This window comes from Macaca fascicularis, chromosome 1 (assembly GCF_037993035.2).
Source record: "Macaca fascicularis isolate 582-1 chromosome 1, T2T-MFA8v1.1".
In the NCBI taxonomy this organism is placed as follows: Eukaryota; Metazoa; Chordata; class Mammalia; order Primates; family Cercopithecidae; genus Macaca; species Macaca fascicularis.
This window is the reverse complement of record NC_088375.1, coordinates 119,787,840-119,804,148: the sequence shown is the minus strand read 5'-3', so window position 1 is coordinate 119,804,148 and position 16,309 is coordinate 119,787,840. Positions and strand designations below refer to the sequence as shown.

At 42.0% G+C, this 16,309-nt stretch overlaps 1 protein-coding gene across 3 annotated transcripts; it reads right to left on the bottom strand.

Annotated features, from left to right (window-relative positions):
* Positions 1-256: 256 nt before the first annotated feature.
* BCAS2 (BCAS2 pre-mRNA processing factor) lies at positions 257-14,765 on the bottom strand. 3 transcript variants are annotated; one of them, XM_045365205.2, is made up of 7 exons: positions 14,649-14,765; positions 14,449-14,541; positions 9,580-9,650; positions 8,378-8,539; positions 3,515-3,565; positions 2,486-2,566; positions 257-778 (listed from the first exon to the last, which is right to left on the bottom strand). In XM_045365205.2, exons 1-7 carry the CDS (start codon positions 14,739-14,741, stop codon positions 652-654), a joined length of 678 nt encoding a protein of 225 aa, XP_045221140.1. In that variant the 5' UTR covers positions 14,742-14,765; the 3' UTR covers positions 257-651. The 3 variants fall into 3 exon arrangements, with proteins under 3 accessions (XP_045221140.1, XP_073854533.1, XP_073854530.1); XM_073998432.1 differs by lacking the exon at positions 9,580-9,650; XM_073998429.1 differs by lacking the exons at positions 257-778; positions 2,486-2,566; positions 3,515-3,565 and adding an exon at positions 6,693-7,170.
* Positions 14,766-16,309: the final 1,544 nt, after the last annotated feature.

The window sequence follows — 16,309 nt, the reverse complement described above, 5'->3', positions numbered from 1 at the left end:
AAACCTTGGCAAGTTTTGTTATTTAACTGGGGTCTGTTACATGTCCACATATGAGAAAAACAGTAACCGCCTCCTGAGGTTTTTGTGAGAACCAAATAATTTTTATTCCTATACATCTAGTTCACCGATCTAAGGTGTTCAGAACAGTGTTCGGCACATATTAAGCTTGATATAACTGTTACCTATGATGATGATGGTGATAATGATGACTCTGTACAGTCACTGTATTTCTGAAGTCTTGTTTGGTAATCAAGAATGTGTTTCGAACTATCTCTTTATTAGACAAAGTCATAAACCAAAAATTTCCAACTTCCTGTACATGTTGAAGGCTTTAAATAAGGATCCTTGGATACAAACTATGGTCCGCATGGCTGAAAATTAATTCTATGACACAGTATTATTCTAAAGTCATAACTGACTTTGAAAGCCTAAAGGTTTTCTTTTATGGTTACAAAAATACCACCAAGCTAGACATTTTAATTCTGTTGAGATATACAAATAGAATTACTACAGCAGCCCACACATTCTATGATTTCTAAACATTTAAACATCAATGGTTTTGCGAAGATGCTGTCGTCCTTCACAGTTCATTAAAAGTTCAGATGCCTTTTGTGAAAGCCCACCTTTTCTTCTACCTGCTAAACTGTCTTTTCAGAAGTCTTGCCGGATGTTTTCTTTGTTTGCCTCTCCATGTTGCTGCTTAATTTGATAGATTTCATTTTCTAGCTGAACAATAGTCCGTTCAATCTCATAATTCTTACTGACCAGGGATACCCAACTAGAATGGGGGGGAAAAAGGAAAAAAATTACTCAATGTAAAATTTCTCTTAGAAGATTTTATTTTAAATGTATACACATGTTCACTCAGAGCTATAACACTAACTTTCACTTTTTTTTTTTTTTGAGACAGAGTCTCGCTCTTGTTGCCCAGACTGGAATACAATGGCACAACCTTGGCTCACTGCAACCTCTGGCTCCCGGGTTCAAGCGATTCTCTCGCCTCAGCCTCCCAGGCAGCTGGATTACAGGCACATGCCGCCACGGCTGGCTCATGTTTTTGTATGTTTAGTAGAGATGGGGTTTTCACCATGTTGGCCAGGCTGGTCTCAAACTCCTGATCTCAGGTGAGCCACTGCACCCAGCCTAAACTTTACTTTCAACTCTCCATTAAAAAAAAATCAAGGCACAATTGTGGAAAAGTAGGTAAAGGGTACATGGAATCTGTATTCTTTCTTTCTTTCTTTTTTTTTTTTTTTTTCCCAGAGATAGGGTCTTGCTCTGTTGACTAGGCTGGAATGCAGTGGTGTGATCACAGCTCACTGCAGCCTGGAACTCCTGAGCTCAAGCAATCCTTCCACCTTAGCCTCCCGAGGAGCTAAGACTACAGGTGCATGCCATCATGCCTGGGTTCATTTAAAAACATTTTTTTTTGTAGAGACAGGGTCTTGGTATGTTGCCCAGGCTCATCTTGAACTCCTGGCTTCAAGCAATCCTCCTACCTTGGCCTACCAAGGCACTAGGATTACAATGTGAGTCACCACACCTGGCTCTCTGTATTATTTCTTACAACTGCATGTGAATCTACAATTATCTCAAAAGTTCAACTAATAAAAAAGCAAATTAGAAACAGATGAGAGAACTTGTAAACCAGAAGAAATAGGAAAGAGTGATGAAGACAGTATCAAATTTAATCAACAAAAAGGAAAGAGGCAACAGTTTATTAAATTGAGGAAAAAACATGAAAGGGTACCAAACAGACTGATAACACGTACATGGAGATGGTAGAACAAGGAGAATAACTTGAGTAATGAAGGGACAAAGGGAATGGGAAAGCAAAGAAGAAGAGAGAAATGACACAAATATTCAAGATACTGTATAAAGGCATACGTGTGTATGTAAAAGAACATTTTTTAAAATGTATAAACCTGAGGTACAAACAAATTATCAAGAAAAGTATGAAATCTCCCTGCCTACAATATTTTATAAAATTAATTTTTTTCCTTTTTTTTTTTTAAGACGAGGTCTCACTCTGTTGCCCAGGCTGGAGTGCATTGGTGCGATTATGGCTCACTGCAGCTTCAACCTCCCAGGCTAAGCAATCCTCCTGCCTCAGCCTCCACAGTAGCTGGGACTACAGGCATGTGCCACTGTAGCTGGCTATTTTTTTTTTTCCATTTAAAAGGAGAATAAAGGTAGAATTCTATTCAAGGCCAAAAATACTAGACTAAAAACAGGGTATTCTAAGACCAGAATCCTTTAGCAATGGTTCAATTTAGCAAAGGATCCTTCACCAATGGTTCAATTCTCGTTTATAGTTCTCTTTAACACCTTATAGAAAGGCAGAGACAGTGAAGGGTGAATTCAGAAAACAGCATTTTCTTTGACACCTATGGCATCCCACATGAATGCTATTTGAATCATATTATTGAATCGACCTTAGACTGGGCTAAACAATTTAAAAGATGATGGAATTATAGATACTCACTTTGACTCCATTTCTCTCAATTTAGATCCAGCTGTGAGCTGCATGTTCTTTCTCTGCCAGTTTAAATCTTGAATATGTTTTCTGTAAAAAATTATACAACCTAATGACATTTTAATGTAAGACCAAAAATCAACAGAAAACTCTGTAACACAAGAGAATATCTTAATCCCATGGGAACAATATCATGTACAGTTATAGGCTAACTGTAGAAACTACCGTTCTTCTAATTATTTTTTGATTACAAGTTTCATAAAACATGCTCATTGTGAGAAATCACACACACACACACACACACACACGAGCACACACAGATTACAAGTCTCAAGTCCCTCTTCCCATGCATGTCTCCTTTTTCCTGATAACTCCTGTTGAGTTTTTGCTGGGTGTCCTTCCAGGCTTTCCTATATGTGTGTGTAGAAATCGGTCTTTTTTTTTTTTTTTTTTTTTTTTTGAGACGGAGTCTGGCTCTGTCACCCAGGCTGGAGTGCAGTGGCGCGATCTCGGCTCACTGCAAGCTCCGCCTCCCGGGTTTACGCCGTTCTCCTGCCTCAGCCTCCCGAGTAGCTGGGACTACAGGCGCTCGTCATCTCGCCCGGCTAGTTTTTTGTATTTTTTAGTAGAGACGGGGTTTCACCGTGTTAGCCAGGATGGTCTCGATCTCCTGACCTCGTGTTCCACCCGTCTCGGCCTCCCAAAGTGCTGGGATTACAGGCTTGAGCCACCGCGCCCGGCCGAAATCGGTCTTAAAAATCAGATTATATGTGTTATTCTCCAACTTTCTCCCCCTCTAAAAGTGTCTTTCCATGTTTGCAGACTTGCAAGCTACAAGTGGCAGAGATGTTTTCAGACCTCAGGCCTACTACTCGTCTACTTAGGTAGGGCAAACCCTGTGCCAGATGTTGAACAAAGAGAGTGGATCAATTGTTTACTTTCACCTGGCTGCAGTCTCATTGCTTTCTTTTTCCTCCTATTTTCTATTCATTAAAGGTTCACTTAAAGTTCATTCTGTAATAGGAAAAAACAATTTACCTTAATTTCTGAAGTTCTTTCTGTGCGTGTTCAATCATATGAACTAGATTTCTGAAGGAAAAGAGGAAAATCAGATTTAAATACATTAAAATAGTACCAATTAAAAGTGAACTTTTTCAAGTTTTTTTGCTAAAAATCGTATTTCTGGAGCTCTGTGCCAAGAACTATGTTGGACACTCCATAATCAAGTACTATCACCCATGCTGGAATGCAGTGGTGTGATCATGGCTCACTGCAGCCTTCACCTCCCAAGATCAAGTAATCCTCCTGCCTCAGCCTCCCGAGGAGCCGCAATCCTCCCACCTTGGCTTCCCAAACTGCTGGAATTACCATGCCCTGCCTGATACTTTGAGTACTTAGGTTGCTTTTCTTATGAGACAGTCTCATTCTGTTGCCCAGGCTGGAGTGAAGTAGTGTGATCTCAGCTCACTGCAGCCTCTGCCTCCTGGTTCAAGCAATTCTCCTGCCTCAGCGTCCCAAGTAGCTGGGATTACAGGCGTGCACTGCCATGCCTTGCTAATTTTTGTATTTTTTTTTTTTTTTTTTTAGCAGAGATGGGGTTTCACTACGTTGGCCAGGCTGGTCTTGAACTCCTGACCACAAGCAATCCATCCACCTCGGTCTCCCAAAGTGCTGGGATTACAGGCGTGAGCCACTGCACCTGGCTTTTTTTTTTTTGGACAGAGTCTTGCTCTACTGTTGCCCAAGCTGGAGTGTAGCTGCATAATCATGGCAGCCTCAACCTCCTGGGCTCAATCGATCCTCCCACTTCAGGCCTTCAAAGTAGTTCGGATTACAGGCATAAGCCACCATGCCCGGCTAATTTTTGTTATTTTTTTGTAGAGACAGGGTTTCACCGTGTTGTCTGGGCTGGTCTTGAACTCCTGGGCTCAAGCAGTCTCCCTACCTTGGCCTTCAAAGTGTTGGAATTACATGCGTGAGACATCACACACAGTCTTTTGTCACTTCTTAAACTGTCATGACTTCTTGTCACAGAGAAGATGGAATATATCTGATTATATCCACTTATTATTTCTCAACCCCCTTTTATCTCTGTATTTCTTCATATACATTTATCCTGTCATTCTCTCCTCCTGTCCACTGCTAACTAGAGAGAGGTGAGAAAAAGAAAACTGTTGTAGATTTGAGATATCAGTCCATATTTGCATGTAACCTATTCGCAGCAAAATAAAAAACAGATACCAGTCCAGGTCAGCTGTAACTAGCACAGGAGAAAAGTTCAATAATACAGAGTACCATATAATTATTTCAGAGAAGTAATAAAACAGATTTGAATCTCTTTTTTAAGTTTAAGTAACAGCTTTATTGAGATATAATTCCACATCATATCAATTTCCTCTTAAGGCAGTGGATCAATCACCTATAGGGTCCATTTTAACCACATCTGGCCCTAATGTGTTCTTGCTCTAAATCTAATATTGTTTCCTGGCTTTTGTGACTCAAATTTTCTGCTGTTCACCTGAGTTATTCTCCTATCTCTACTGACTGGCTTCCCTGCATTAGTTGCAATTCTCTCAAGACTCAGTCTTTAAACAGCTGTGCCTCTCTAGGCTTTCCCTCAGGTCAACCCTCTTTCCTTGACTTCGACGATCACTCCATGCTGAGGACTATTGATTTTAGTGCTCTATTCCAGACTCTGCCCACCAACAAGGGAGCTTTCCTTTGAATTGGCTCTCCCTGAAAGTTTAGTTTGTCTTCTCCCTTCTCCCACCCTTCCTCTTAAATATACTTTGATAAAATATAGTACACCTCCTCTGGAGAAGTGTCCATTGAATTTGGAGGAGACAAAATATGCTCAGGGGAATGTTAAGCACTATAGAGCACTTTGTGATTAAATGGAAAACAAGTGATGTGCACAGTAATTCTGTGTAGAGTTACTCAGAAGAGGGAGACAATACTAGAAGCAGAATTTCAATCAGGGAAGAAGACAAGTAAGCGAACTAGAGCTGGGCCCTAAACAAGCTGAATTTGGGTAGAACAGGTAAAGTCAGGGGTAAGTAAAGGCCCAGAGGCAGGATTTATGATAATCACCAGAGAAAGGACTAGTTTGGGTTGAGTTAAAAGTTTACAGTTGAGGGAGTAAGGAAAAGGCCTTGAATACCATGTTAAAAAGCCCAGTCAGGTGCTCACACCTACAATCCCAGCACTTTGAGAGGGTGATGCTGGAGGATCACTTGAGGCCAGGAGCTTGAGACCAGCCTGGTCAACATGGTGAAACCCCGTCTCTACAAAAAATACAAAAATCAGCCAGGCGTGGTGGCGTGTATCTATAATCCCACCTACTCTGGAGGCTGAGGCAGAAGAGCTGCTTGAACCCGGGAGGGTTGCAGTGAGCTGAGATTGTGGCACTGCATTCTAGCTTGGGCGACAGAGCAAGATTCTGTCCCGACCCCCTCCTTCACCTCCAAAGAAAAAGAAAAAAAGCTTGGCCCTTACCTTGCAGGTAATAGGGAATTATTAAAGGTTTTCAGGTAAGTTGACAGCAGTGTTCTTTTCAATGTCATATTTTTTCCTCTGCATCTATGCACTCCATTCCTGGAATGTTTTCCTTGTTTCCTTCTAAACATCCCAATTTCACCCTTCTTCAACAACCCTCAACTTTATGCCCCATCTTTTGTTTTTTTCAAACAGACTATAGGTGTGTACCACCATACCTGGCTATTTTTTTATTGTTTTCTGTAGAGACAGGGCTTCACTACGTTGCCCAGGCTGGTCTCAAACTCTTGGCCTCAAGTGATCCTCCTGTCTCAGCCTCCCAAAGCACTAGGATTACAGGTGTGAAACACCACACCTGGCAATGCCCTATCTCTTAATGCTTAGCTTACAGACCACAGCACACAATGTAACACTTGCCCCCATACTGCCAAAAATAGACTACTGGTTACTTGGCATAAAATTACTGTCTCTTCCATTAGATAGAGCTTCTTGAGAAGAATCACAGTTTTCCATTTTGGGAAACAGATTTACTGATGTCACTTAAATTTCTTAATCATCCTGATCCCGTTCTTTCTTTTTTTCCCCCTTGCAATATATAGATATATAAAAGAAAGTTAGTTGTTGGCTTTGTAGAGTTTCCCAAATTCTGGATTTTGTCCACTGGCATTATGTGGCTACAAATACTTAATGCATAATTCTGAAGATTTGAGAAACAGTATTATCATTTCATGGTTTTGCTTTATTTTATACAGCTATGTTTCAGGAAACACACTCTAACAAAAGTTGTACACACTATTATGAAGTTCTGTGGCCTTCTTCTCTTAAATTGTAAATACACAATCAGGAAATCTCAGGGCACAAAGGGGCCATGCAGATAATCTAACCACCGAATTTTGCAAGCAAGGAATCTGAATTATAGATAGACAATAAATACTAAAGCTACAGCTAGTTACATGGAACAGAAACAGGTCAGTGGCTTGTTTTGACAACAAATACTTGCTCAAATTTATCTATAATCTCAAAATTACTACTTGTAGTGTTTTGCAGTCATTCATGGACATGTGCACAGCAGTGAAAAATCCGGGCTGCTGAGCATGCACATTCGCAGCCGAGGATGAACAAGGAGGTACTTTGCCTTCTTGTTTCAGCTCTCATACAGTAATAAGCAGACGATGAAGTTCAAGTTCTAAGTCTGGGATCTGTTAGTGGGGTAGTTTCAAGAAAGTTACTTTACATTTCTCAACTTTGTTTTCTCTTTTATAAAATAAAGACAGAAGTCTACCAGGATGAGTTTATTCTAGGATTTAAGATTATAATCTGTGTGAGAGATATGTGTATGTGTGCACATGAATATGTATATATTCCCCCTAGGAGAAATGGTACAGTATTTGCTAATTCAGTGTCCACAGGACTTAAAGAACATAATGCATGACTAATGAGAATCAACTGTTTAAGCAAACTTGATAACATTCTATCAAGTGGTGCTCTGCAAATGGGACCTCAGAACTCGTTTTCTTACAATATTATACATTAAATGTGGTAGTTTGGTTTAGGTCCTCTTAGTACTCTTGAACTTTGGGGTGGGTTTCAAAATAGTGGCCTTTCATATGGGTCGTAGTTCTAGAACATAATCCCAAGAAAAAGTCTAGCTGTATTATTTTTATCCCACTTCCCCTACCCATACTTTGTGGGGGTTTTTTTGTTTGTTTTTTGAGATGGAGTCTCGCTTTGTCACCCTGGCTGGAGTGCACTGGTGCAATCTCAGCTCACTGCAACCTCTGCCTCCCGGGTTCAAGCAGTTCTCCTGCCCCAGACTCCTGAGTAGCTGTGACTACAGAAGCGCCACCATGGCTGGCTAATCTTCTTTTTTTTTTTTTTTAAGTAGAGATGCAGTTTTACCATGTTGGCCAGGCTAGTCTCAAACTTCTGACCTCAGGTGATCGCCTCGGCCTCCTGAAGTGCTGGGATTATAGGCGTAATCCACCGCACCCAGCTTGTTTTTTTTTTTTTTTGAGATAGAGTCTCACTCTGTCACCTAGGCTGGAGTGCAGTGGCACAATCTTGGCTCACTGCAACCTCTGCCTCCCAGGCTCAAGCAATTCTCATGCCTCAGCCTCCAGAGTAGCTGGGATTACAGGCGCGCGTTACCATGCCCAGCTAATTTTGGGTGTGTGTGTGTGTGTGTGTGTGTGTGTGTGTGTGTGTGTGTGTTTTTGTAGAAATGGGGTTTCACCATGTTGGCCAGGCTGGTCTCGAACTCCTGACCTCAAGCAATCCACCTGCCTCTGCCTCTCAAAGGGCTGGGATTACTGGCGTGAGCCACTGCACCCAGAACCTCCCATACTTTTAAAAAGTACTAACACTTTGGGTGAGATGGAAAGAAAAGGAAAAAAAAAAGGTTCTTACTCATTGTATACTTTCCAGGCATTACATCCATGCTGTGACATTAGTTCCAGATTCTCAATTCTAACTGCTTGATGCTCTAACTGGGCCATAGAATTGTTTACACATTCTTGCCATGCAGTAATGTCATTTTTTTGACCAGAGGAAGGGGCTGGAAGCTCATATCTGAAATTAAACAACAAAATAAAACCATCTGTACTGTCAAGCCTTTACAACTCTTCCCAACAGAATGTCCCATGAGTCTCCATATAGTATAAAAACTACAGAAGACTGAGGATGTAAACCTTGCAATAATAAGAAACTGATACAGCCTAACAATCAATTTACAAATATGATTTAGCACCGTTATGTTCACTTCAATGTGAACTGGTTAAATAAGCAACATTACATTCACATAAAAGATTGTTATATTAGCTATTAAATGATGTCACTGAAGAACATTTAATAATATTAAGATGTGAATAATATATTAAGGGGAAAAAGTAGTAGACAAAAACCTTTGCTACCATTTTTGTAAAATACTCACACCCACCCATCCACTAACATACCCATTCCCCGGTAGAGAAAAAAAATGAGAAGTGATATGACTCCTTCTATTCCCTCTTCACACTACCCAGTCAGTCCTTCAACACTGCCTCCCTAGATATCTATAGATCTATATCTACAGATATCTATAGATATATATCTATATCTGCATCTCTATATCTATCTATAGATCTCTGTATCTATATCTATATCCATAGATATATCTTCATCTATCTATAGCTGTATCTACAGATATCTCTCTCTATATAGTTTTTTTTCAAGACTGGGTCTCCCTCTGTTCCCCACGCTGGAGTGCAGTGGTACAATCTCGGCTTGCTGCAACCTCCATCTCCTGGAGGATGTCAAGCAATCTCCCTACCTCAGCTTTCCAAGTAGCTGGGTCTACGGGTGTGTGCCACCATACCCAGGTACGTTGTTTATTATTATTATTATTATTTTGGTAGAGATAGGGTTTTGCCATGTTGCCCAGGCTGATCTCAAAACTCCTGGATTCAAGCAATCCGCCATTCTCGGCCTCCCAAAGTGCTGGAATTACAGGTGTGAGCCACCACGCCCAGCCAACACTGCCAATATTAGCCAGCAAATACATTCTTCACAAATCTCAGCTCATTACTGAGTTACTACAAATTAAATTTTAATTTCCATTTTAATATTCTTACCGTTTCATACTGAGCAATTCAATTGGTTGTCGAGCAGCCAGTCTTTCAAATTCATTTCTCATTATGTCAGTCTGATGTGTAAATCAGAAAAAGATTTCTAAGATCATGTTGACAATTGAAATTAACAATCACCAAAGAATAGATTTAAGCTACACTACCTATTATAATGAATCATTTCCCTTTCCCTAATTCTTCTCTGAGTTAAATGCTCTCTAGAATCACACACAAACACACAGTCACTTCACATTCAGCTTAGCCAGGAAAAGTGGCATGTATTAAGGAGCCCACAGAGAAAAGGATTAATCCTAACTCAGATGTTCTCAATTCCAGAAGCATGTTACCATCAGTTGGACAGTGCTATGGTTTGAATGTTTGTCCCCTCTGAAACTCATATGGAAACTTAATCCCCAATGTAATAGTATTAAGAGGTGGGGTCTTTAAGAGGTGATTGGGTTATGAGGGCTCAACCCATTCATGGATTAATGAGTTATCACCAGAGTGGGTATGTTATAAAAGCCAGTTTGTCTTTCTCTTGTGTGCCCCTACGTGCCATGTAATGCTCTGTGCTGCTTCAGGACTGTACACCAAGTACACATCAGCAAGAACGCCCTCACCAGATGCAGCCTGTGAACCTTACTTACACTTTCCAGCCTCCAGAAATCTAAGAATTTTTTTTTTTTTTTTTCACGATGAAGTCTCACTCTTGTCCCCCAGGCTGGAGAGCAATGGCGCAATCTTGGCTCATTGCAACCTCTGCCTCCCAGGTTCAAGCGATTCTCTTGCCTCATCCTCCCGAGTAGCTGGGATTACAGGTGCCTGCCACCACGCCCAGCTAATTTTTGTATTTTTAGTAGAGACAGGGTTTCACCATGTTGGCCAGGCTGGTCTTGAACTCCTGACCTCAGGTGATCTGCCCGCCTCAGTCTCCCAAAGTGTCTTTTCTTTATATTCACTATCTTCTCTAGCAATTTTACTGTTTGCCAAGTAAATGTAGTATGGCTATTCCTCTTTAGGGATGTTTTGGCCAATATCTTATCCCATTTCCGTTCTGCACATTTCCTACCCTGAGTATAAAGAACTGCTTAAAATATTTGTTTGTAGTAATACTTCAGTTATTCCATGTAATTTTAATTTTCTGAGGGCTTCAACTATCTTAACAATTAGACTAGAGAATAAGTATCAAAGGCCTTACAGAAGCCTGCATTAATGTTTAAAAGTTTTGTATTAGGCCGGGTGAGGTGGCTCACGCCTGTAATCCCAGCACTTTGGGAGGCCGAGGTGGGTGGATCACGAGGTCAAGAGATTGAGACCATCCTGGCCAAGATGGTGAAACCTTGTATCTACTAAAAATACAAAAACTAGCTGGGCATGATGGCACGTGCCTGTAATCCCAGCTACTTGGGAGGCTGAGGCAGGAGAACTTCTTGAACCCGGGAGGCGGAGGCTGCAGTGATCCAAGATCGCGCCACTGCACTCCAGCCTGGCAACAGAGTGAGACTCCATCTAAAAAAAAAAAAAAAAAAAAAAAAATTTGTATTAAGCATTTCTTTCTGGAGAAAGCATTTTGCAGGCGCTACTGCTAAATTACACATAATCTTAAGAAAATGTAGTTATCTAGTTTCCTGCAAAAAATACCAAGGCATTTTAGCTAGAAAATTCTGCAGTGACAAAGAGTAACAGCTAATAATTAAACAAGAGGCAGTATAAAAATGTATAAGTAGTCTTGAGCCATACAGCACAGGAGGAACCCTTAACTAACTCACATGCTCAGTAAGTGATAGATCTGGAATTTTAGCTCAGCTCTCTCCAAAGACTAAGCCAGTGTTCATGGAGCTAAGTCATGGGCGGCGGGGTCGGTGGGGGAAATCCCTGCTCATGGAGTAGTCTCATCTCAGCTTTGAGAGGCCTTCCTCAACCACCCAACCTAGAGTCACCCAGTCACTTTATCACTATCATTCTCTGTGCAGCATTTATCAACAATTTTTCTGATCTATTTATTGTCCGTCTCAACACTCTAGATTGTAAGGTTCATAAGTATGGACCCTGCCGATACTGTTCTCCAATATCCAGCATGGAATAGACCTTCGTAAATAGTTGTTAAGTGAATTAATGAAAGAGTAATTTCAAAGGCAGTTTGAAGAATGGTTAAGGTCTTAGTCAATGAGCCTTTCTAAGCTGCAGTTTTCCCAGCTAAAAAAATGGGGATAGTGAACATAGTTATATAGTTTATAGAGCTGTTTTGTGCACCAAGAAAGACAGTGAGCCCAGTATACATTACCAACTATTACTAAGAAAGGATGCCAAGTGTGGTGGCTCACACCTGTAATCCCAGTACTTTGGGAGGCCGAGGCAGGTGAATCACTTGAGGTCAGGAGTTCGAGATCAGCCTGGCCACAATGGTGAAACCCTGTCTGTACTAAAAATACAAAAATTAGTTGGGCATGGTAGTGCATGCCTGTAATCCCAGCCACTTGGGAGGCTGGGGGAGGAGAATCGCTTGAACCCAGGAGGCAGAGGTTGCAGTGAGCCAAGGAGTTGCATGCACTCCAGCCTAGGCGACAGAGCAAGACTCTGTCTCAAAAAAAGAAAGGATTAAATAATCAGTAAACTAATTACAGGAGAATCATTTGAACCCAGGAGTTTGCTAATTAAATAATCAGTAAACTAATTACAAAGGTATTTGAGAGAAGGAAAAAAACTGGCAAAAGTATTATAAGAAGTCTGTGATTGAATGCAGTTATTTGAAAACGTCAGAAATCAGTCCAAGAAGCATTACTGTACTTAATTCTCTTTTTTTTTTTTTAATGAGATGGAGTCTCGCTCTGTCGCCCAGGCTGGAGTGCAGTGGCGCCATCTTGGCTCACTGCAAGCTCCGCCTCCCGGGTTCAGGCCATTCTTCTGCCTCAGCCTTCTGAGTAGCTGGGACTACAGGCACCCGCCACCATGCCCAGTTAATTTTTTGTATTTTTAGTAGAGGATGGTCTCGATTTCCTGACCTCGTGATCCACTCGCCTCAGCCTCCCAAGGTGCTGGGATTACAGGTGTGAGCCACTGTACTTAGTTCTTAACGTGGTTAACATCTACACCTAGGTAACAATATTTGGAAAAAGCATAGGAAAACACGTTCATAGAAACATATGTCTTCTACTTAAAACTTAGCCAAGGCAGGGCGTGGTGGTTCACCCCGTATCCCAACACTTTGGGAGGATGAGGTGGGCGGATCACTTGAGGCCAGGAGTTCAAGAAAAGCCTGGCCAACGTGGTGACACCCCATCTCTACTGAAAATACAAAAATTAGCCAGGCATGGTGGCAGGCACCTGTAATCCTAGCTGCTCGCGAGGCTGAGGCAGGAGAATCACTTGAGCTCGGAAGGTGGAGGTTGCAGTGAGCAGAAATGGCACCACTGCACTCCAGGCTGGGTGACAGAGTAAGACTCCGTCTCAAACAAAAACAACAAACTTAACTATTTTTTCACGTTACTTTAATGTAAATAATATCTTTTTTTTTTTTTCCCTCTGAGACAGGATCTCAGTCTGTCGCCAGGCTGGAGCGCAATGGTATTATCATGGCTCACTGTAGCAGCCTTGAACTTCCAGGCTCAAGTGATCCTTCCACCTCAGCCTCCTGAGTGGCTTGGGCTACAGGTGCATGCCATCATGCTTGGCTAATTTTTTAGTTTTTCTTTTGTAGAGAAAGGGTCTCACTATGCTGCACAGGCTGGTCTCAAGTGATCCTCACACCTCAGCCTCCTAAAGTGCTGGGATTACAGGTGTGAGCCACCACACCCAGCTAAATACTGCCTTTTAATAATACAATCCTTTCATAAATAAACGATTAGGTATAATGGGAAAAAAACCTCCAAGTTGTACATATTGAAATACTTGAATCCAATAATTTAGAAATAACTTACATTTCACTTAGCTAATTAGACCCTAACTAGAATCTTGGGTGTACTTCAAGGTTATACATTTAAAATAGTATCATACTCACTGTGTGCAGTAGAACAGCATCTGACTCCCTAGGCAAGCATGGGCACTCCTTTCTCTAATTCTCTTGTCCTTATATATACCTCCACTACAGGTCCTTTACATATTATTACACATTTATACATACTATTGTAAACTTTCTGTTTTATATATCTAGCTCCTCATTGTATTGTATTTTTCTGTATTCAGAAACCCTATCTTTTTTTGGAGACGATGCTTGTCTTAAATAAAGAAAAGAAAAATTAAAATACAGCAAAATACATATTTTTTTAAAACCCAGATATTTTTATCTCTATGATTTCAGAATCTAGAATGGCACCTAGCACTTGGAAAGTATTCGTATCAGGGAAAGTTCTTGCCTACATTAATCAGAACTGTGTTAATAAAAACATCGGACAGATTATAGAAAAAAGGAGAAGGCTGAGAAAAGAGTAGTATACACTTGGATATGGTTTGTCCCTTCAGTCATACCACAAACGTTTGGTAAATAACTAGACTTTAATACGCCACTCTCCAGTGGTTCTAAAGAGCTTAGGTAATTAGGCTTATACATACTAAAAAATTCTAGATCACCTGCTGTAGAGTGACTCTTGGCAGGAGAGGGTCCCTTTGAGAATTTACGCATGGATCCTATCTCAAAGAATTGTGGCCACAAATTTTTGCATTAAGTGAGTCGTGGAGTCCCAGAAAGTCTTCCTATGGATCTTAGAATAAGAACCTCGGAGAAGACTTATCTATCTAGCTGTTTTCAACAGACTGGTACCTATGCAGGCAATGGTTAAAACTGGAATTTAAAAATCACTTTTACGTAGCTGAAGCTCTCAATCCAAAATAAAGGTTCACAGGAATCCTCGTTCATACCCGGGGTCAAGACATACTTACTTCAAAGGCAGAATAATCCGGGGCTGTTAGGTAGCTCAGGTAGTTCTTAGTAGGTCGGTATCTGCGAGTTTCCTCCTCCACCAGCGCTGCAGCCTTAGAAAGAGAATTGGGGCCAGGGTAGAAGCGGCAAATTGTAACATGTTTCTTTCGGTACCGAGCCAGCGAACAGTGAGTCAGCTACAAAGACACCCCGCACTCACCGCTTCCCGCACACCAGGGGCTTCATAACCTTGATCAAAATACGGCAGCGCATCCACCACAACCTCTCCGGCCACCAAACCCGTGCCCGCCATTCCGAGGACCTCAGGTTTGCCTGCGTTTTCTGCGTTTGCGTAAACTGAGTTCTATTTAGATACGCCGGCGCCTGACACTGATGTAATCACGTTCCCGGCATATTGACGTTCGCGCATGCTCAGTTGCTAATTTTGAAGGCGGGTCCGCCCGGTATCTAGAAATTGCCGGGCTGCTTTGTTTTGGGCGGACGTGACGTCAGTCTTGGCTTCATTGCGTCAGCGGAAGGCCTCAATTTCCTGTCTTCTGCTTACTGTATTTTTTTTGCCAGCGAATGGTGGCTATTTGAAGTTAGGGCTTTTCGTTTCCTCCAAAACATTGATATCTGGAACGGGAGCCCCTTAACACTTTCGGAGGGAACTGGCTGCAGGATTTGACGGGGAGAGATAACTGATTTCCCACCTCTGCTTACTGCCACCGTCTCCCCTTAATCTTCTCTTCCTCTGTGCCGGACTTCTTTCCTTTTTTATTATGGACACACGCTCTTGTTCTGCTGCCCAGGTTGGAGTGCAGTGGCGCGATCATAGTTCACTGCAGCCTCAACCCCCCCAGGCCCAAGCGATCCTTCCACCTCAGCCTCCTGAGCCGCTGGGCCTAGAGGTGCACACCACCACGCCTGGCTAATTTTTAATTTTTTTTTTTTTTTTTCGAGACGGAGTCTCACTCTGTCGCCCAGGCTGGAGTGCAGTGGCGCGATCTCGGCTCACTGCAAGCTCCGCCTCCTGCGTTCACGCCATTCTCCTGCCTCAGCCTCCTAGTAGCTGGGACTACAAGGCGTCCGCCTCCATGCCCGGCTAATTTTTTGTATTTTTTGTATTTTCACCGTGTTAGCCAGGATGATCTCGATCTCCTGACCTCGTGATCCGCCCGCCTCGGCCTCCCAAAGTGCTGGGATTATAGGCTTGAGCCACAGCGCCCGGCCATTTTAAAATTTTTTTGTAGAGTTGGAGCCTTCCTATGTTGCCAAGGCTGGCCTCAAGCTATCCTCTCGCCTAGGCCTCCTAAAATGTGGGGAATACAGGCGTAAGCCACTGCACCCGGGGTCGTTCCTCTTTTACTTCCTTGCTGTACCCCGACTATCCTCCCCCCTCGCCACCCTGAAAACCTTTGCATTGGATAAGTACAATTCTTAAAGAGGCTCTAGAATTGGGCGCCAGTCTCCAATTAAAATTGTGAAGCTTTATGGTCTGAGTATCAAAAGGAACCTCAGTTCCTTAAAAATCCTGCCATTTTGGCTTTAGGACTTAAACGGTAATAGAATGGCACTCCTGTCTCCAAACCATTCAAGCTGCTGCCCATGCACTTTGTCTTCTTCATGGCTCCTGGACTAAGCAGCCTCCCTTTGATTAAGCAGTTAAAGACCAAATAAAGTTGTCAGACTATATACCCTGCCCAGTGTGCGGTCTAGACCCAGGCTTTGTCTGCCAAGAGCCTCGAAATGTTGACCTCCATTATTAAGCCTGATCAATCTAAGACTAATTCTTATTACTTAAGTACCATTAGGTAAATGTGCTAGCTGTAGATTTAAGTGACATAAAAGATCTTTACATCTTAAGAATTCTCCAAGGGA